We start from the raw sequence: 22700 nt of genomic DNA on the forward strand, positions 1-22700 counted from the left end.
CCGCACGGAAGACCCCTCCTCCGTGTTCACCTGCAACAGGAAAAGGCAGCTCCTGTTCCAGGCAGGTCCCAGGAAGGCCTGGAGGTGTGCTGGCAGTGTTGCTGTGTCCGGAAGTGAGTACTTGACTGCGGGCTGGATGCCGAAGAGGCCCAGTGGAAGCAGCCGTTCTGGGCGATGTGAAGAGTCACGCTGTGCCACCAGCCTAGGAATACATGTGTGTCCAGGTGTTAGGCACAAAGGGACAAGGGCCTGATCTGGTCTAGTGGTCACCTACTGTAGGTGTTTCAGGTGGATGCTCCTCTGAGCTGCGTTCGTGCCGTGAGGCCACAGGAAAATACTCCTGAGAGATGTGGTGGGTGGTACCCTCCAGCCTGAAAAATGGCTTAGCTTCCAAGAGTATTGTGTTAGCTTCTTGTGGCTGCCATAGCAGAGTAATACACAGTGGGGGTCTTAAAACAACAGAAATTTATTTTCTCGCAGTGCTGGAGGCCAGAACTCTGAGATCAAGGTGTCGGCTGGGCCGTGCTCCCTCCAGAGGTTCCGGGGGAGGACCTTTCCTGCCTCTCCCAGCTTCCGGTGGCTCCAGGTGTCCCTTGGCTTGTGGCCACATCCCTCCAATCTCTGCTCTGTTGTCACATGCCCTCTCCTTATGTGCATTTCTGTGTCTTCCCCTCCTGTTCTTACAGGAGAGGACACTAGTCATTGGGTTTAGGGCCATTGGATTTAGGGCAGGATAACTCAGCCATTCATCCGCCCCATCCGCCCTGTTGGTGAGGGGTCCCACCAGGGTTATGGGGATGACCCAACACAGACAATGGACAGCAGACAGATGAGATGGACAGCAGTACACTAGTCTCTTATAGTCACAGCCCCGGGAGGACCTACACACGACGGGGCCACGCGGGGTTGCACTCAGGAGCAGAGTGGGCCGCAGGGGCTGTGGGAGGCAGGAGGGTGGTGGTCCCCGGTTCCTGCGAGAGGATGTGAATGGCTTGTCTGAGTAATTCTACAAACTGTCAGGGAAGTAAAACCCCGGCTGGGGGTGAGCAGGCCCTGCACCGGGTCCCCGTGGTGAGGAGGCCTGTTTGGCAGGGACCTGATCCTGGGGACGTGGGAAGAAGGGGGACTTAGTCAGGCCATTGAGGCCCCGGGGTCAAGGAGCACAGACTATCAAGCCTTCAGTTTAGGCCTCATACCGCATCCAGGATGAGCCCTTCTGCAGCTCCTTAATTTAACACATCTGCAAATCAATTACATTGACTTTCCAAATGCGGCCGTGCTCACAGTACCGGGGGTTAGGGCTTGGGTATCTTTCTTGGGGGGGACACAGTTTCACTCACTACAAGCATCTGTGCTGATCTGCATGTAAAGTGTGAATGGTGAAGTTTCATTCAGGGAAACTTTTGTATCCTGTTAATTGGCCCTTTGTATGATTATAAAAACAATACAGTTTGTTTTAGAGAAAGAAGAAAAGCACAGAAAAAGAAAAACTTTTTAAACTCTAATATTGACACCACTAACCAATGCTAATGATTTAGAGTATTCCTAGGAATTTTTAATCTGCATGTTGTTGTTATTATTATATGTAATTATCATACCAGATAATTTTGTTTTATAAAAATTTTGTTTTTCACTCAAGGAGGTCACCACTCAGCGCCCTCTGAGTCTCCTTCCCTGTCCCGTGGTGGGTGAGCTCCTGGCACTGGTGGGAACTCCTGTTCCTCCTCACCTCCCCACCCACGCCTGTCCAGCACCGCTGTCCTCCAGGAGCTGGGCCCCAGTGCCTTAGGGACACCGTTTTTCGCTCAGAAATGCAATATAAGGATGATGTTTTTGAACCCCTGCCCTCTGTGTGAGGGTGGCCCAGAGGGTCTGGGAACCCCTCTTGGTGCGTGAGCCAGCACCATCTAGTGTGTCAGCACTTTGCTGGGACATTTCTCCCGTGAGACCCCATCGCCTTGCTCCATCTTCCCCGGGGGCGGCCATCCACCCCCTGGTCCTCATCTCCCTCTGTCTCAGCCGCCCCTGCAGCCTCACCCACACCTCACTCTCCCGGGCCTTACAGCTGTGTAGAGAGCCCAGACTATTTTGCTTGAATGGGATCTGAGCACAACAGAGTTAAGGAGAGACCGCAGGGGCCTCTGGCCCTGCGCTGGACTCTCACCTTCTCCCCGGGGTCGGGCCTGGGGTGCAGGCTCGGCAGGAACCCTGCCTAGAAGGGGGCGCTGTTGAACCCACCGACCAGTGTGCCCTGAAACCGGCAGAGCACAGCACGCGGCAGCCCTGGGGTCAGCGAATGGGGTGGTCCGGAAGGCTCGGCGCAGGGAAGGAGAAAATGGAAGGGAAATTGCAGGAGCAAATACAAATGTGTCATTTTCTTCGAGAAGGACGGCCAGCATAAAAGGGAGTGTGATGCATCCGTGCAGGCCAGGCTACCGCGTCCAGCCCATGGGCACATCCCCCTGCGGCATCATTTGCAACCTCGGAGAGCATCCCGGCCTGGCCTTGTCAGTTAGCCTTTCGGGTGATATACGGGGACGTTCTGGGTTTTCATTTGCGGTGGCTGTGGTTCTGGGTATACTTTGCATCCAAAATCGTGTGTCTTAAGGTTTTTTCTGTTGAATTAATAAAAGGGCTGTAGTGATTGATGAAACATTTATTTTTATACTTTTCAATAAAATTAACTGAATCCAAAATCGTTTTTTAGCCATTCTACTCTACTTTGTGAGAATTTTAGTGTTTTTTTAGGTGATTTATTGCAAAGTATTTCAAGTATTTCCTATTTGACGTGGTATTTGGAGAATATTCCAGGAGCATATAATTCTTCTTTTGGTGAGCCATTCTTTATACATAGACTCTTCTCATTTCCTTGTTAGAATACAAAATCTTTAGTTACTCTGCTTAGGAGCATAATTTCTCATGCTTTTCTTGCCAACCACTCAATGTTTAAAAGAAAACCAATCTTTTGTTTTATGTTTTTGTTCTTGAGTATATAATAATGCTCTAAAGACTAGTGTAATGTTTTTAACTCACAATTTCTTTAGTGCTTGAAATAAAACTATTGTTCTGTGAACAACACAGAGAAACCCGTTTGATCTGGACCCTTCTGGATAACTTAGTTGCCACATCACCTATTAGAATGAGTTGCTTACTCAATAAAGAGGTTTGCAAAATATTCTTCTAGATTGTATCTTCTTGTAACTGTACTCTGACCTGATTTTATTGTCAATTATGAAACAAGAGAAGGTCTGTGGCCTGAGAAACATTTCTCCTGAATGTTCATTCTGAATGAATGCAGAGAATATGGTGTTCAGATTCTCAATAAGGCGAGGAATTGATCTTATTGATCTTGATGATTGGCAAGTATCAGCACTTGTACGTATGAAATTCTTGAAGGAATTATATTAAGAAACGCATTTAGTTTCTTAGTAAAGTTCAGGTGACTCATTCTGGTCTTGAATGGATACAAACAAGCTTTAGCCCCATTTGTTTCCTCAGCTCTTAGAGAACAAGTTGGAGCAGGTTGGGTGTTCTGGCAATTCATCCCTCTGATCACAGGGAGAGCAGAACTCAGCTTTGAAGAGAAGCATCTGCAGAGACAAGTAACAATTCCATTTCACAATGCGAGTTTTTTCCTTTAGGGAAAGGAACCAGAATGCAGTGCAATTTGAGTTGTGTGTGAAATTTCTCTCTTTTTTCTTTTTCTTCTTAATCTCATTGCATTGATATGCACATTAAAACCTGTTTTTTACTTAAGAAGATTTTATTCCACCTTTTCTAAAGTATGGAAAATAGTCCGAAGGTGAATAATAATAAAATAAATAATGATAATGGGGCAGGCCTGGTGGCCAAGCGGTTAAGTTCGCATGTTCTGCTTCGGTGGCCCAGGATTCACCAGTTTGGATCCCGGTGCGGATATGGCACTGCTTGGCAAGCCGTGATGTGGTAGGCGTCCCACATATACAGTGGAGGAAGATGGGCACAGATGTTAGCTCAGGGCCAATCTTCCTCAGCAAAAAAAGAGAGGAGGATTGGCAGCAGATGTTAGCTCAGGGCTAATCTTCCTCAAAAAAAATAAAAATAAATAAATAAATAGATGATGATGCTATCTGGCGTTGACTCTACTAGCTGAGGGCCAGACACTGTTAAAGCTTTCCATGTTTGGACTCATTTACTTACCGTTCACGGTAACCCTGTGAAAGAGCTGGCATCATTGTGCCCATTTTACCGTGAAAGAGGAAACTAAGGACTTTTAGAAGTTTGCAGGGCTGAGGTCTATATTCAGAAAAATGTTTATACTCTAATATATCAACATGTTTGTCTTTTGAGCAAAGACGTATCTTTCTTCGAATGTTAGACCTTCTTGCCCTTCTACCGTATCTGCATTACAGGAAGCAATTAAACAAACATGTGCAGGCACAGGGTGATATGCTTAGGGAAATTTCTTAGGACAGGTTTTTATTATATAAAACTAAAGGAAATGTATTCACCTTCAAATCAAGAAGATCAGAGTTTCCCATTGCCTTATTCTGTTTCCAGTAATGTAGAATATCCTTTCGAACTGAATGAAAGCCCTTATGTGAATTACCTTCAAGTGCATTTTAATCAAACCTGCAATTCACTCCACTATCAAACTTAAGTAAAAGAGCTACACTGAGCAGAATCTCTCTCCCCCCTCTCTGTCTCTCTCTACCTCTCTCTGTCTGCCTCCCTCCGTCCCTTGCTCTCTCTCCCTTCCTTATGTGACCATCCTTCTTATTCTACTTAATCAGCTGATGGAGCAGCAATTTCCAGGAATAAATGGCATGATATTTGTGTTCCTAAAATAGAAGTCGGTGTGTCCAGTTACGTAACACGCCTTGCTAACAGTTCTACTGTGGCACTAGTTAATGTTTATTTTGCTGTGACTTCTAAAAGTCAAGGTTTAAATAAAATCCTGAGCACATTTCTTGGCCTTCATTATTTAAAGAACCCTGCAATCTTAATTACACTACAAAATGATCTTGGGAAGAGCGTGGCTTCAAAACTAAGTCGTTAAAAGGACCATGTCCTAGTCTAAGATAGTGGCTTCGTAAGGTACCTGGAACATGTAGTCCCAAACCCCTTTTAGTAATGCTATGAGGTTTCATTGTAACCTGCAAACTGAGCTTTTTTTTTATTGAAATATGTTTTCTTTAAAAATGTTTTCTTTATTGAAATGTGGTTCACATACCATACAGTTCACCCATTTGAAGTATACAGTGCAGTGGGGTTTTAGTGTATGCATAAGTGTGTGGGACTGTCACACCTGTCCAGTTCAGGACATTGGCATCACCTCAGACAGAAGCTGTGCTCTTCAGCTGCCAGCCCCCAGCCTCCTGACCCCCGCCCCAAGCAGCCACTAATCCGCTTTCTGTCTCTAGAATTCCCTGTTCCGGACGTTTCGTAGGAATGTGATCACATGATATGTGGTCTTTTCTGTCTGGCTTCTTTCACACAGCATAATGTTTTCAGTGTTCATTCATGTTGTAGCATGTCTCAGTACTTCATTCTCACATTTTAAAAACCAATCCTGGATCTTGGCACTGAAGGGCACACAGTCCCCGCAGTGGGCTGGCCGGCTGCTGTGAGGGGGAACCGTTCCTCATCCTGAGCTCTGCGCCCGGACAGAGTTCATGGGGACCTGGCTATTGCATGCATATTGGTTTCTTTCTTTTAATAGCTTTATTGAGATATAATTTACGTGCCATAAAATTGACTCATTTAAAGTGTACAATTCACTGTTTTTTAGTATATTCACAGGATTATACGACCATGACTACAATCTAATTTTATAACAATTTTATCATCCCCAAAAGAAACCCAGACCCATTAGCAGTCACCCCTCATCCCCCACCCTCCCCTACTTCCCAGCCTGAGGCAGCCATTCTGGTATGTCCAGTCTATGAATTTGCCTATTTTAGACATTTCATGTATATGGACTCATACAACATGTGTGGTTTTTGTGCCTGGTTTCTTTCGCTTAGCATAGTGTTTTCAGTGCTCATCCCTGTTGCAGCGGGTGTCAGTACTTCGTTCCTTTTTTATTGCTATGTAATATTCCACTGTAGGAATATACCACATTTTATTTATTCATTCATTAGTTGCTGACGTTTGGGTTGTTTCCACCTGTTGGTATTATGAATCATGCTGCTGTGAACATTTGCATATGGGTTTCTGTGTGGACATATGTTTTCATTTCTCTTGGGCACATATATACCTAGGAGTGGATTTGATGAGTCATATGGGAACTCTTTTGATTAACTTTTTGAGGGAGCACCAAACTATTTTCCACAGCAGCTGCACCATCTTACCAGCTGTGTATGAGGGTTTGACTTCTCTACATGCTCACCAACAATTATTGTTATCGCTCTTTTTGATTATATCCACCCTAGTGGGTGTGAAATGGTATCTCACTGTGGTTTTGATTGCATTTTCTTAATGGATAATGATGTTGAGCATCTTTTTGTGTGCTTAATGTTCATCCGTATATCTTCTTCAGAGAAATGTCTGTTGAAGTCCTTTGCCTGTTTTTTTAAATTGGGTGGTTTGTCTTTTTGTTTTTGAGTTGTAGGAGCTCTTAGTGTATTCTAGACACTAGACTCTTATCAGATATATGATTTGCAAATATTTTCTCCCATTCTCTGGGTTGTATTTTTACTTTCTTGATGCCATCATTTGCAACAAAAAAGTTTTAAGTTTTGATGAAGTCCACTTTATCCATTATTTCTTTTGTTGGTTTTACTTTTGGTGTCATATCTAAGAAATCATTGCCTATCTGACACTTGTTTTAATGACTAAATTAAATCTTATTCTGACCTTCAGTCAGTGTCTAATCCTTGTCATGTCATCTGTGCTCTCAAATTAAAAGTAGAGTTTTGATGACTTAAAAATCATCTTTATGGAAAACTTATTACATCAAGTACATTAGTAAATGGATTTGTAGTTTTCACTCCCTCTCTGATCCTTCTGCTTGTCGAAACTAGTGGCCCAGAACCAAGGTTGATTCCCCACTCACCAGCCCCAGGGATATTTGCCAGTGTCTGGTTGTCACTGCTGCAGGGTGCTCAGAGCATCTCGTGGGCAGTGGCCAAAGATGTTGCTGGACATCGCACAATACACAGGGCAGCCCACCCCACGGCAAAGGTTTCTCAGCCCAAATGCCAGGAAACCCTGCTCTAGCCGGTCCAAGGCCTGCCCTGTGCGTGAATATCCTCATCCCACTCTAAGTCTGCACAGAAGGGCAGATGCCTTTGAGATGAGCCAGTTTGCATGATTCTCATTTTCATTTTTCTTCATATTCCTTACTTTGATCCTAAAAGCTTTCAATGTTTTGCTAATATCTTTTGTTACTTATCCAAATCCAGCCTAAGACAAGAATAAGACTATGATCCTTTTTTAAAGAAACAAACCAAAAATGCTGAGTAACAAACACAGAGTTATAAGAACTATTATATTATCCTCCACGTGCACACACACACACACACACAATTTTTTCTTACGCTGATACTTCAGCACTTTGATGGTTTCAAACGAAGTTTATCACCAGATTTATATAACAAGAACTATGGGCTTATTTTTCCATCCACTTAAAATACTAGTAGATTTGACCCTCCCTCCGTGTACGCTGGTCCATTAAGAGCCTGGGCAGCCCTGGATGGAGTTGGCTGGATGGGACATTTCAGCCTCTTCTCCTCCCCTATTGATCTTTGAGATTTAATTGAAGATCAGTATTATAGGAATTTAAACCAAACATGTACACAGCCAGCCCTTCAGGGCCTGAATTTATTCTGATGTGAAAGGAATGTTTTGCTTCTTAAAAAGAATAAGAGATGGGGGCCAGCCCCGTAGCCGAGTGATTAAGTTTGCACACCCCACTTTGGCGGCCCAGGGTTCACCCGTTCGGATCCTGGGTGTGGACCTACACACCGCTCGTCAAGCCGTGCTGTGGCCGCATCCCACATAGAAGAATTAGAATGACCTACAACTAGGATATACAACTACGTACTGGGACTTTGGGGATAAAAAATATAAAAGAGGAAGATTGACAAAAAAAAACATGAAAAATGAAAGAGAGGTTGAGAGTCTCCTTAGAGAGATTCCTTAACTCCTTGCAGACACAACGTGTTCCCAGAAGCGAGCAGTTGGTTGTCAGCATCCTGGTCTCCACACCCCACCGCCCAGGCTGCATCCTAAGCCACGGCCCTGGAGGTCGTCGTGCTGCTCCGTGTCCGCCCAGGCATGTCTCCCACGGCCGGCTGCATTCCCGAGGCCCTCCATCCACCTGTCTGTGCAGCGCGGCGGCCCTTCCAGTTCAGGAACCAGGGATGGCTTGATGACGTTCTCTTCTCGGCTGAACAGTCCTACACCCTTTGACCGTTGTCCATAAGACCTTTGTCACCTACTCTGATCACAACGGAACTGTGTGCATCTTTTTGCTGACTCGGAGGCTTTGGAGCTGGGAACCTCAGACCAGGAGAGGATGGTGGCCACTGCTCTGTGGCTGTCCTCTTCTCAGGGCTCCATCATCTGGCTGGTTCCACAAGTTGACTCATCTCTCGGGTCATAGAGCCGCCTTCCTGGGGAGGTGCTGAGCTGTGTGTGTCCTGGGCACCTCCAGTGGCTGAGCACATGCAGGCTCCCAGGCAGTCACAGGCAGGACCAGGAGCAAACGGGCTGCTGCCTTCCCCACACTGGGGTGCAGAGCCAGCCCAATCCCAGGCGCGCCCCCTGGCCAGCCAAGGCTGAGTCTGAGGCAGTGGAAGTCAACTACCCCGGGTGAGGAGAGCCATGTTCCAGCGCTGCGGATGCGAGCCCTAACCTACCCATCAGGAGCGCTCTGCCCCTCCACAACAAATCTGCCTTCAGACTCTGGAGTTGCTGTTGATCTCAGAACAGCAACAGTAGGTTCTATCGTTTCTGCTGTTTTGTAAGTGAGGACCCAGGCACAGAGGGGCTAATCCAGTGAGGTGGGAGTGGAATTTGAACCCAGGCAGCCTGGCTCCAGAATGCTCTCCCCAGTATGTGATGTGGGGAGAGCATGTGGTTTTCTTCTCCTAGTCTATATGCTTGCTCACTTAGAAAAAACTTTCCTTCAATGTATTTCACCTAATATTTAAATTATTATTTTGGGTAATTGGTCCCAGTCTCATGAATTATTAAACTTTTTTTAAGTTGAAGGAACAGCAGTCTTTTGAGTACCTGTTCTATGAAAGATTAGGGAGGTTGAAAGCACACAAGATGGCAGGTGGCATCGTTGTTCCTGTTGTCTGTTGCTGCAGAATAAATGATGCCGAAACTTAGCAGCTTAAGCAACAGTTTGATGATGTCTCAGGATTTTGTGGGTCAGGATTTGGACAGGGTTCAGCTAGGCAATTGGTGTTGTCTCTCCAGTGCTGTCAGATGGCAGCTAAAGAGATCCAAACGGTCCAAGAAGCTTCAGACACACGCCTGGGCCCTGAGGGGAGGTGCTGGAAGACTGCTCAGAGGGGCCACTAGGGTAACTGAGCTTCCTACTCTGTGACTCGGGATGCCAAGGGCCTTGGTGGGGGTGGCTGGTACCCTTCTGCCTGCCACCCTCTTGCCCAGAGCAGTCGGGGCCTGCCCACATTCCAGGGAAGGCTGCACCACTCCATGGCACAGTCAAATCTCGGCAGCCTCTCTAATCCACCACAGCTGTAAGGTGCGTACTGGAGTCCTGAATGAATGTTATCAGCTAAATTGCATCAACTGTCATTGCGTTCTTAGTAAAACGCATATTCACAGCATTCTTTGCCTTACTAAAATCAAAGTTCTTCCACGTCCTGTACTTGGAAGCATTTCAGGTGATTACTAAGGGTAATTATAAATTTAATTGAGCCTCTCAAAATGCATGAAGATATCACAGCATTTTATGCCTGTTGCCTCTGGAGGCAGCAGTCCCCTGAGATGCACAGGCCCTAATCAGAGCCAGCCCTGCACAGCTGCACAGTGCTAATAAGATGCCTAGTGTTATCTCCACTGCTGGGCTCATCTCCTCAATCAGACTCCACTGTCCTTTCGTGTAGGAACCACCCCTTAGTTCTGTGCGTATTTTCACTGATGACTGGTTTCTGCACACTTAGACAGTCCCATTTTAATGGTCTTAAACACGAGCTCTTCTTTGTGGCTGTCTTCACAGTGGCAGAACCATTTTGTCCCTGAGCAGATCACTGTGTCTTTTAGCAGTTCCCTTCTCTCTGCTGCGGTGGAGGAGGAGCTCGCATGTCAAAAACACGTGGCCGCACCCTCAACTCCCCACCCCACTCCCCCCACGCTGGAGGCTGACATCGCCAGCCCCACCCGAGCCCTACTTCACTGTCATCCCAACTGTAGAAGTCTATCCTGCTTTATCTCCTTTAAACACATCTGCAGCAACAGATGTCATGGTGAACTTTCAGGTTGAGAATAAAGTGTCCAGGTGGGTTTGACTGTGAACTGGTAGGTGGTAAGAGAACACACCATCGAGCTGGCTGGAGGGCAGTGCTGTAGGTTAGCCTCCAGAAGGTCGCCTGTTATACAACTGACTGTTAGGAGATACTTCTCCACAGCTCTCCTGCATTTCTGCACATCTTGCATGCACTGCTCCTTGTTCAGGACTGTCTTTTCCAGGATGTTTGCGATAATGAACAGCTGAGAAGATAGAGACAGTGTCTCCCTCTGGAGCAGACAGCTGGCAAACTTACTGCCTATTATAAAAGATTCAGGTTCCCTAAGCTAAGGTTCCTCTCTTATAGCACAACCCTCTACATGTGCGGATGCACATCTGGGCCCATCTGTTTGCAAATTGGGGATTGGGGATACAATGCCAAAATGATGAGATTTGGGGACTGCTGTGAATAATAAACTGTCTTTTATCTCTGACCCAGGAGTCTCATGTCTTCTCTCAGCATCCGTGAAACTGTGGGCAGCCCATGGGTTAGCTTGCACATGGGTAAAATCTCAGATTCTTCACTGTTTTTAACAGCAACTTGGTGTCAAGCCTCCTTATGAAAGTAGATAATGCTAAAATTTCTATTGTACAAACTCTTCTTATTACACTCACCTTGCTAAACATCCTAGGCATTATCAGAATGGTGAATCACTGTGTAATTTCTCCTTTGGGGAAATTTTTACATTTAATATCATCCTCATAATGATGCTATGAGATGGGGATTATTATCCTAATGTGGAAACCGAGGCAGAAGGAGGTTCCCCTTGCTTAAGATCCCACCCTGAATGTGTGTGCTGGTGACTGAACTACATGGCCTGACCCGCAGTGACCTGTTCTTTCCACTGTGACACCAGGGGATCTTTGACCAGGGCCCCTAAGAGTTGGCTTTGGTGATTCCGAGAAAAAATAAGGGCTTGTTCTGAAAAAATAAGGGCTTTGAAACGCAAAGGTGATATGCTACTGATCTGTGCTTTCAGTATTTTTGTGTATTTCTGCAAATACATATTTATTTATTGCTCCTCACAACAACCTATGAGATGAGTATGTTATGATGTTCATTATATAGTTGAGCAAACAGCAGTAGAGGGAACTTAAATCCTTTTACCAAAGTTACCTAGCTGAGAAGTGAGGGAGCTGGATTCAAGTCCAGGAAATACGCTTCCAAGGTGGAATCATGGCTACTCTGCAAATTATGATTTGATACAGCACACAACATATATCACTGATCCTACTACGCCTCTAGAATATTTTCAGCAAATTTCTCAGTGGATTAAATCTGTCTGCCACAGGGAATGTGGCAGAAGGTAATGGAAAACGTAGACAACTGTCTTTTAGCAACATCCCTTCCAAAATGACCTAAGGCTCAAAGATGCATGCAGTGCTCTGAGAAACAACAGGCCACAGTAGACTTACCTGTGGGCTTAGGTGAGGGTTATAAGGCCAGACGCTGACGGGGAGACCAAGTTACGCATCTAACCAGTTTGTGTTCTGTAAGGCAAGGCTGTGAGGCTCAAATGTGGATGATGAATGTGATGAGTGAATGTGTCACTGGAGAAAGCGTAATGATATTTCTGCTGGGTTTTTTTCTTCTTTAAGTTAAGGTCAGTCGAGTGTAAGATTCAAGAGGAAGACATTGCTGCAAGGAAGGAGGGCTGACTGTTTCAACTGATCTTGCTGAACCTCCTGGGAATTAGAAAAACAGTGAATCACTGTGCACTGTTTCTTCTAGGATATCTCAAAAGGAGTAACACAATGTATTTCCTCCATCGGTTACACTCTACAGTGTGGCTGAGCAGCTTTCCCCTAAACTTAATTGAACACTGATCTGATCTTGGTTGGCTGGATGGTTTTCTGATTGTCTCTTTGAAGCGCCCATGTTGTTTACTGAGCTGTAAGATCCTCAAGACAGGCCCCTCCTTTATTTATCTTTCCATCCTCAGCTCCTGCTGCAGTGTGTGGGTGGGAATGAATGAGCGCATGGAATAGAATCAGGGAGGCAGAACCAGATGCGACTCTCCCCACAGCTAAACCCGAGGTCCCAGCTCAAGTTCTGCCATGTCTCTCGACACATCATCTTCTTCCTAAGGCACTGCAAACGTCTCAGTCAATTCTCACTTCTTCTTTTTTTTTTTAAAGCAGCCTGCGGTGGACCCTGTCTCAAAGTCTAACATGTAATTGATTTTGCAGTTTAAAATGTCCCTTTTTAACATGTTTCAACACCTTCCCTTTCCTGAGATGTATTTTCCAGTTTGAATCAGAACTTTGTAAACTTTATAACTCTTTAAAAATATGACTACAGGGTTTTTTCCTCTCATATAGCTTTTTTTGTTATTTTTCAGAAATTTCTACAATGATTAGAAACTTATCCTCTGGGCCATTCCTCCTAAAATTGCCACCTCCAGATCATCAGCCTTTTAAAAAGGCAAGGCTGGTTAAAAGCATATTTTCAGCTACAATTGTGTGTGTGTGTGTGTGTGTGTGAATGGCCATACCACAGAGAAGATAATCTCTTAAAATGGCAGTGATGCCCCTGCATGGTGGGGTCTGTCGCCAGGAGACGCTGGACAAGATGGTTACAGAATACCCTCTTAGCTGAGCAGCGCAGTCCTTACGAATAAACCCAGATGCCTTTCACCCGCGTTTTGGTTGAGTGGCTTGGGCAGGTTGTCCTCGCTCTCCTCCTCGGCTTCTTCCCTTGGCTCTGATGAAGCCCTCACTGAATGGCACTCTCTCGGTGGTTGGAGAAGGTGAACCTTGTGAATTCCCGGGGTTCCCTCCTCCCTTCACACAGATCCTAGCACAGGACCCACGCTGACCCGCAAGGAAAATTTTGCTACTTAAAGTTTAGAGTCAAGAGCAGGTGAGGTTTTTTATTTTCATGTTTTATTCACAATATAAATGAGACTGATTATTGGTTTAAAATAGATTAGGAGACTGGAAATTCCTTAGTACCAGAAAATGCATTTTCTTCTTTCTCAATCTTTCAGTATACGTATGAGTGTTCAGAGCTGTGTGTGCTTCGTATAGAGAGGCGTGTATTCGCTTCCTGTGGCTTCTGTGACAGATTACCACGAACTGGTCCAAAAGCAACAGGCTTCATTCTCTCACGGTTCTGGAGGCCACAAGCCCAGAGTCAAGGCCAACAGGCGCGGGTCCTTCTGAAGGTTCTGAGGGAGAATCTGGCCCAGGACTCTGGTAGAATCTGGTGGCTTCCACCAACCCCTGGCATTCCTTGCTGTGGATGCATCAGTGCACTGTCTGTCTCCGTTGTCACATGGCCCTCTTGTAGGTGTTTGTGCCCCTGTGTCTAAATGTCCCCTTCTTGTACGGACACTCGTGATTGAATTAAGGGCCCACACTTCATTATGACCACATCTTAACTACTTACATCTGCAATGACTGTTTGTAAATAAGATTAGCATCCCCAGATACCAGGGGTGAGGGTGTGGACATATCTTTTTAAGGGACACATTTTAACCCAGAACAAGGAATGAAGTTGGGTGGCTAATTGTGGAATTTGAGGGAACTGGGGAGTGTGGAGGTCTTTATCCATGCTCTGCTCAGCCACAGTGGCAAGCAGCATACTGGAACAGTCACCACAGCTGGTGTCCAAGGCCCTGGGAATAAAGGAATTTTGTTAAAAAAACAAAAACTCTCCCTGAGGCTGTTTTAAGTCCAGTTTGGGAATCCTTGGTTTGACCTAATTAGATTCCTCTGGAATCCTGATAGAATTTAGTGGAACCAGCTCCCCCCTCAGAACCAGAACCACAGCCTGTCTGACGCTGAGCAGACACTGCCTGTGGCCACGAGGGACCCTCCACTAAGCAGTGCCTGGGCACGTGCACGCTGTTCAGGGGGCCCTCCGAGCGCCTCTTTGTCCTGTAGATAATGCATGTAGTAGTGATCCTTGTCCAGAGGAGGCACTGGAAAGTTGATATTTCCTTAGGGAATGCAAGAAATATCCGCTCTTTCATTTAAAGAGAATTTAAAAGCCCTTCTGACACTAAAGACCAACAAATTGCATCCCATGGTCTCCCCTTCAAGTCACCCACTTGGAACCAGTGAAGACGAGCAAATGCTGTCTGCTCATCTTGCTCCAAAGATGCATGCAGGAGATGAGAGACCCTCGATCCGTAAAGGAGTAGAGAGGCAGGGTGGCACAGGGCTTCACTGCCCCTCTGGATCTGGCAACAGGGGACACGAGACACTTAGTGGGGTTTGAATGGATGTGTCACCGCAGGGCTTCATCCATTAAGCAGGGATGCGTTGGCTGAAAGAGACATTTTAATCGCACACGAATGAAAACTTTAAGTAAAAAAATTAAGGACTGGTTGGAGGGGATTTGCTTGGGGTAAGTTGCTTAATTTGTAATGAATATTGTGCCAATGTTGTTGAATAATGGATGTCATTTATACTTGGAAATATTTTTAAATATACATTTATAATTATGAGAGCTTTGTTTCTTGTATTTTCCCCTGAAATTATGTGGAAAAGTAAGTGAATTCTTACATAGGTCAGCTCTCACATATTTAGGCTGATGGAAATGAAAATTGGTACAACTATTGTGAAGAAACCATAATGGCTTGAAATGCATTTAAACACTTGCAGTCACAGGCGCAATTTGGAAACCAGGACTCATGGGGACAGTGACACCCTGGGAGCTCCCAGGTCATGGGAACTAACCCGCTTTTGTATATCTGAGCATTTTTTTACATTTTCTTATTTACAGGAGGCTCTTATTTCTTTATCATGAAAATTCCATTATGTGTGATACACATCATCTTGATTTTGTGTTACTTGTAGACATTTTGCTTGTTGAAAACGTGTCATTCATAAGGATATTTTTTATATTTGTGGATTAGCAACAGTTTCAGGTCTTAGAAACAAGTTTTTTATTTGGGCAGGAATTAGTCAGTAAATTTCCCAGGGTAACGTGTACTTGCCACACACCTCGGTACCCCCACAAATGAACTCATTCCTCATGGGCGGGTTGATATTGAGAAGGCGGAGAAGATCGGAGGAGCTGAAGTGCCTTTGAGGTTCTGTCTGTCGTCACTGCTCCAAGTTCCACCTGTGGCCACTGTAACGTAAGGAGTAAACAGTGGACGTTCTGTTTGCCATAGTAAGGAAGTCTACACAAAGCCTGGGCATAAGATGCAAAATACCTCTTCGCCGTTAGCCATTCCAGCCCTAGCAATGGAATTGGGAAGTCGTGTTACCATGTTATCAACCTCCATTCATTGAAAGCAAAGTGATTTGCTTTAAATATCAAGCTTTTGCTCTGAACCTGAAATGCCATCGTCTCTGAGACTCAGCATCATTTTACATACCCCTAAGGAGGAAACACTGCCCATTCTAGTTGGAAGACACTCTGGGTTGTAAGGAACGTCCTGATTTTAGAGCTGATAAAGCATGAAAAATTCCATCCACAATGAATAAAATGATCGCTAAATTGTATTTAATTAATTACTTCTCAAATAAAATTCATTATTTTGTAGTTAGTGAAGAAAATGATATTGATATTAGCAGAGAAACAAGATGTGAAACACGCATGACCTGCATTGATAGCTGATGAAAAGAATCTACTGAGGAATTCTTTCTGTTCCCACTTTTCCTCTCTTCTAAAAGTAACTAGGTAGATATGAAAATATATATATAAAGGCACCTTTGGCTCCTTCTGCTGAAACAGAAATTATTCACTTTATTCTTAAGCAACATAAAATTGAAAAGCATTCTCTCCAGCCCTTGCTGGGTACCAAGCACTGTGCTAGGTTTTGAGGATAGAAAGATTTACAAGGCAAGGTTCCCATTCCCAAAAAGTTTACAGTGTCATAGAGAGAGAGAGAGAGGAATAAACAAATGGTTGTTGTGACAGTGTCTGCAATAGAGACGAGCTCAGATCTACCAGGAGACACAGACACTGGGAGCAGGAAAACCATTGTGGAGGTGGGGTCAGAGCTCCCAGAGGCTCTGACCTCTGCCTGGACCCTGAGGTCAGGCAACCAGGGAAGGGGTGCTCCAGGCAGAGGGCCAGCACAGTGTTTGCTGTTGTTTGTCCTCCAAAAAAGGCTGCGAATGTTTATCCCAGCTCCCAGAAGAGTCCCTGTTCACCACATCCCAAACAACAGCGGAAGTTGTTGTTTTCAACTTTGTCAATATGTTAGAAATAGTAGCTCATTCTTGTTTTGCTTTGTTTTTCTTCAACCACCAGTGAGTTTGAACACTATTACATTGTGTTATTTACTATTAATAATGACTTGTGTAAGACCGTGGATCTCAGTCTGGGAAACACCAATTTAGTTAATTTATTGACCAACTGGCAGCATTAGCTTTGCTGGTGAGAAATGAGAGCACCCTCTCCTTCATCAATTTTATGAGTTAAATAATCAGTAAGTCTTATTTGCTTGTAACAGTGGACACCATTTAATTGTGGGAAAAGTATAAAAGCGTTAGTTGGTGGGATCTCGCCCATTCACCCTCTTTCACCTTCCAGGCGGTGGAACTGAGACCCCAAGCCCGTTTAGGGTGGAGGACTTCCAGGGGGACCCTGGGTGACCTGGAGGAGTGCCTGCTGGTATGAACTCGGGAAGGCTGGCCTCTGCCTCCTCCTTTCTTCCCAAAGCCCCAGAGGTCTCCTCCAGCCTGGGCCTCCCGCCCTCTCCACCCTCTGGCTGCCCCCGGCTCCTGGAATAGACACCTGCAGACGCTTCTCTGTCACTGTGAGTCTCTCCAGGTCTGACTCAGACCTCACGGTGACGGGATAATAATTTTTGGCTTCCTTCAAAAAAGACACATATTAATCAAGACAGTTTTTGTTGCAAGTGGCAAACCTATCTCAAACTACTGAAAGCCAGAGGGCGGGGGAAGTACAGAGACAACTTCCTGGCTCAGTCACCTAGCGGTATTGGCTTCAGACACAGCCTTTTCAGGGGCCCGCATCTCTCTCCCTGTCTCCGCCTGAGTTCCTGCTTCTCTGGGTGCAGCCCCTCGGCTCCTGCAGCAGCTGGAGGGCCTTGCTGGGAGCAGCCCCAAGGTCACACGTTCCAGCCTGTCTCCAGAAGTCCCGGGGTCTGTTACTGGACCCGGGGGCCACATGCCTGCTCTCTCTCCAGAGATTTGCTAGAGCAAGCGGGGGGGGGGTCCCTGAGAAGCGGAGGAAACTGGTCAGAGCAACCACACCTGCCATAACTTGGGAGCAAGGCTGGGGAGGAGGCAGCAAGGCGACAGCAGCTAAGGCAGAGGGGAAGATTTCTACCTTGGTTTTTTTTTCAGAGTTTCCATTTCATTTAACAAACACTCATATAGCCATTTCTATGTGCCAGGCATGTTCTGAGCACTTTAAAAATATTAACTTTATTAACCGGTGTTACAACCATAGCAAGCAATATCAGTATTTCCTCCCTTTTATAGAAAAGGAAACTGAGGCATAGAGAGGTTAAGTGACTTGTCCAGGGTCACACAGCTAATACATAAGAGCTAAGCCAGTCTGCACACCCAAAAGGTCTGGCTCTGGAGATTATGGTCTTAATTACTGTGCCTGCTTCCTTTCTTTAGAAGGAAAAGAATGGGACTAAAATTGGGACTATGCATATCGTATGGTCCTAGGTTAAAACTCTTGGGAAGTGAGATTGGTCGGGAAAAAAAGTGATACAAAATAAGAATGGAGGACAAAGTAAGAAGCTGCAGTGGGCACTATCTCAGAGAAGCAGGCCCTTCCATGCTGTCTGGTGGGAGGCCAACTTGGGCACTGTCTTTAAAAGATTATGGTTTGACTCATCCAACTTCCAGAAATGTATCCTTGTGCATGTGTGTGTGTAATGTGAGTAAGCAAACGGGAATTTATGCAGCTTTGGTTGTAACTGAAAGAAAAGCAAACAAGTTAAACGGTCATCGGTGGAGCCTGGTTCGGTTTGTGAGAGTGACTGACGGGCTGGAGTGCCATGTGGACCTAAAGGCAGGGGTGGCAGTGCCACATGTGCAGGCAGGAGACAGTGTCCAGGTGCCCTGCTTAGTGACAAAAGCAGGATGCAGAGCAGTATCCCGAGTGGATGCCGTTCGCATGAAGACAAAAAGGAGGAAAGTGAGAGCGTGCTTGTGCAGGTGCCTGGAGGTACGCAGGCTGTTGTGAAAGAACACAGAGAAGCTGGAAGCAGTGGTTGCCTCCCACAGGGGAGTGGGCGGCAGGAAAACGGGGGGCAACAGGCCATTCTCACTGGGCCCCTTTCAGGGCCTTTTGAATTTGATGTCAAGGGCAAGCACTGCATATTAAAGTAATTTAACAAAATTGATTTTAAAAAAAAATGAACCACATCTACTCTATGCGCTTAAAATTTAAAGGTCAAAAAGAATGTGCACATTGGCGCTGCTGTTAGGGCTCCATAATGGAGCAGAAGAGAGATCCCGGAGAGAGAGCAGAAACCCCATTTCTGAGGGTGCAGATGCCCAGAGGCGCAGATGATGGCCACAGCAGGAGATGCCCAGAAGCACAGATGATGCCTAGAGGAGTGGATGATGCCCAGAGGCATGGATGATGCCCAGAGGTGTGGATGATGACCAGAGGAGTGGATGATGCCCAGAGGCATGGATGATGCCCAGAGGGGTAGATGCCCAGAGGAGTACGTGATGCCCACAGGAGCTGATGCCCAGAGGCACAGATGCCCAGAGGAGCAGATGATGCCCAGAGGAGCAGATGATGCCCAGAGGTGTGGATGATGACCAGAGGATTGGATGATGCCCAGAGGAGCAGATGATGCCCAGAGGCGCAGATGATGCCTAGAGGAACAGATGATGCCCAGAGGCGTGGATGATGCCCAGAGGAGTGGATGATGCCCATAGGCGTGTCTGATGCCCAGAGGAGTGGATGATGCCCATAGGCGTGTCTGATGCCCAGAGGCACAGATGATGCCCAGAGGAGCCAATGATGCCCACAGGAGCAGCTGCCCAGAGGAGCAGATGCTCAGAGGAGAGGATGGTGCTCCGAGGAGCAGATGATGTCCAGAGGCATGGATGCCCGGAGGAGCAGATGATGCCCAGAGGAGTGGATGCCCAGAGGCACAGATGATGCCCAGAGGCAGGGATGCCCAGGGGAGCTCTGGGGAGGCAGTTTGGGTGGCAGTTGGAGCCCAAGCCCAGGGCAGAAGCCCTCCCTTTCCACCCGTCCCCATCACACCTGCTCTTCCTCCTCAGTGCTGGCAGGGCGCACGTGCACATTAATATCAATCTGCCCTGAAAGGGCCTGTTCTCCTGCCAAGGCTTCCAGTAATCCAACGGTGGGATTGAGGGAAGTCCGGCTTGGTGTCAGTTCTGACTCATGCTTTCACTCACCCAAAACAGCCACTAGGTGGGCACGCTCCTGGAGCATGTGGGATGATGACTGCTAATTTACTTTATCCAGATGATGTTCAGTTTCTTTTGTGTGAAAATATATCCACTGGCACAAGGGAACGCTTGCACACTCAGGCCGAGAAAACAAACCAGAATTCAGAATCCTCTGTAGAAAACCCCCCTGAACCAAGACCATTTCTTGCCTTTCAGACGTAGCTGAGCATGTGATTATCTGCTGCGAAATTCATAAGGAGGAACACGCATTACCTTATTCTGTTGATAAAACACTGTATCTTAAGAAAGGGTCACATTTTGTTTTCTTTTTTCCCAGGATGGTGAAACCAACAAAGGAGAGTCGGAGAAAAAGAGAAACCTTCACCACCTTTCCCAGGAGACCTCAGAGGACAATGACGTGTTTGGTGCGTAACATAAAAATTGGAAGACACAATTTCATATGATAATTGTGTGCAAGTACGTTCTCATTTGGGGAAGATTTTAATTTTTTCATTACATGAGTAATCTATGAATCTGTTGTCATTATTAAAAATGCAGACTGGGTAGAAATATGGTGGATGAGCCCCCCTCACCAGCCTCTCGCTACCCCCTTCTCCCCCGATGTGACTACCCTGGGGACCGTGGTGTCTGTCCTCATCTGGTTTTTGTTTGCATGCCTTTTGTTACACACAGACACTCGAGACTCCCCAGGTTTTCCCTTACTGTCAGATATTTCTCCAGTCATCTGTTTGATGCTTTGTGTGTGGGCATTAGAAAGCCTAACAGTGCCAGTAGAATGTGACCAATGAGGAAGTGAAATTATCCCAAAGCCTAGATACGGTGGTGTTTGTTTTAAGTACAAAGACTGGCCCAAGGTGTTGGGCAATAACTGTTCTCCATAGACGTTTACTTTTTCATAGTGCTCTAGTGATGTGAGTTCCTGTTCCTGTTGTCATCCGTCTTCGTTTCTGCTCCCCAGGAAAGAGTGGACAGATTCTCATTTGACTGTTACGGTAATGCTGTTGGCTCCACCTCTGCCCCTGGGATGGGGGAGCTCAGTGACTTGCCCAAGCTCACGCGGTGAGAGACTGACTGTGCGCCTTGCCCTCTTCTCTTCTGCACACCTCCCCCACGTGGCGAGAACAAAAGGGCAGCATGAAACCTGCTCAGACCCTGAGATCTCACTGCTCCATCAAAGGAAAGGGAGTGCCTTTCTGGCTCCTAAAATAAGCATCCCTTTACCAGAGTCGGTCCTGCCTGCAGGTGATGACGCTCAAGGCGGACAGGCCCCCTCGCCCTGTTCCCTGGCCAGGCCACCCCTCACTGATGGAGAGGGCTTCTTTCTACTCACCTGTCAGGCAAGAAAATCCACCCCAATTTTTTTGTTCAGATTTACTTGCTCTTTTTCAAAAATCCCTTCCTTTTCTCTAATTCCATCCTTCTTGAGCAAGCGCACATAATTACAGAAGTTCTGCTGCCCACTTTCTCAAGATCTTAAGCTTCCATGAAAATAAACATAACCCAGAGACCTGCAGACTGAAAACAATGAGAATTCGTTTAATGGAAATCAGGCAAGTGTGAAAGGAATTCAACATGCTCTCCTGGTTTCCACATGCTGTCTATTGATTTTCATAGGCATTTTCTTGGGGGCTTGCCACCGCACAGTCCGCTGCCTTTCGGTGGTGACATTTCCATTCTTTAGGGGCAGAGGAAGGAGAGGAGTGGGGTGGGGGGTGGGGCGGGGGGAGACGCAAGACGCAGCACAGGTGCGAGGCACAACCTGTACTCTTGAGAACGTAGAGGGAAGACAGTCCATGCATTTGAGTGGAATGTCTGTGCTGATGATTTTAAGAATAAATCTGTCGGTAGACATCTAAAATAAAGGTCTCTTTAGATGATCTCTCTACTCCTATATTCCAGCTACCCATACAAACACATAAAAGAAAGTGACAAAATAGAAATGTCCAATTGTAGGTTTTGTGTGTGAATAAGAGTAAATTTTAGAATTATTCTGGCTAAGCTTATTTTTAAAGCAAACATCATCTTTATCACTATTCTCCTGGCTAATTGCTTTGGGACTATTCATGACAATGTCAGCCATTCTGTTCCTCTTGGAGACACACACTGCACATATCCATAGGCATGTATATAGCATCTATGCAATATAACACGAAAAACCTCCTCTATAATAAGCCTTTTCCTTAAATTATGAACGTGGTATGATTCCTGAAGCACCTTCAGAGACAGCCTTCTCTTAAAGCTACCTTTTCAAGTAGATATTCAAGTTGGAGAATTATTATCTAGAGTTGAACATGAAAACCAACGGAGATGCAAATATTTCAATCGTGTCACAAACTTAGATTTGCCTTTTTTTATTGTTGAGGTAAAAGTGACATATGACGTGATATCAGTTTCGGGTGTACAACATGTTCGATCTCTGTGTTAGATTTGTGTTTTAATGGGAAGAATAAGACCACAGTCAAACCTCCGCGTGTGTTGTTGACTGGGACCTCCCAGTGCCTCGGCCACTAAGGACTCTCACATGTCTGCTGCGTGAGTGTCACGCCTGCCGAGCTCCCAGCTGTGAGTCACCAGGAACGCTTCCTTAAGCATCCGCTTCGTGCAGGCACAACTGACGCTGGACCCAGGCTGAGTCACGACGGAGGGGAAGTGTGAGCAGTTGGCTGTGCGAAGACGTCCTCGCTTCCTCTGACCGGGAGGAAGGCTGGCCCAGATGCCTCCTGGGTTCCCGTAGTTCTGTGCCCAGCAGTCCTGAGTGATACAGACTTGTGAGGCTTCAAGGAGCTGATGGGCATCTGCTTTCTAACTCAATAATCTCCCATTTCTAATGCTTTCCTGGAATCCAAAGAAACCCCAGTCTAAAGGTGCCGAGTAACCAGGGAAAAAGAGGCTC

The 22700-nt window shown here is 46.1% G+C and overlaps 1 protein-coding gene across 14 annotated transcripts in view; it reads left to right on the forward strand.

Moving 5' to 3' along the window:
• Positions 1-22700, forward strand: part of MBP (myelin basic protein) — a 139482-nt gene that overhangs the window by 45309 nt on the left and 71473 nt on the right. For 10 of the 14 annotated variants that reach the window (XM_070514491.1, XM_070514483.1, XM_070514486.1 and 7 more), the window contains one exon: positions 20124-20211. In XM_070514491.1, coding sequence (XP_070370592.1) covers positions 20124-20211 — 88 coding nt within the window. Of the gene's footprint in view, positions 1-20123; positions 20264-20765; positions 20867-22700 lie in introns of all 14 variants that reach the window. The other 4 variants (XM_070514489.1, XM_070514487.1, XM_070514488.1 and 1 more) reach the window with 2 other exon arrangements.

This window comes from Equus asinus, chromosome 7 (genome assembly GCF_041296235.1).
Source record: "Equus asinus isolate D_3611 breed Donkey chromosome 7, EquAss-T2T_v2, whole genome shotgun sequence".
Lineage (NCBI taxonomy): Eukaryota > Metazoa > Chordata > Mammalia > Perissodactyla > Equidae > Equus > Equus asinus.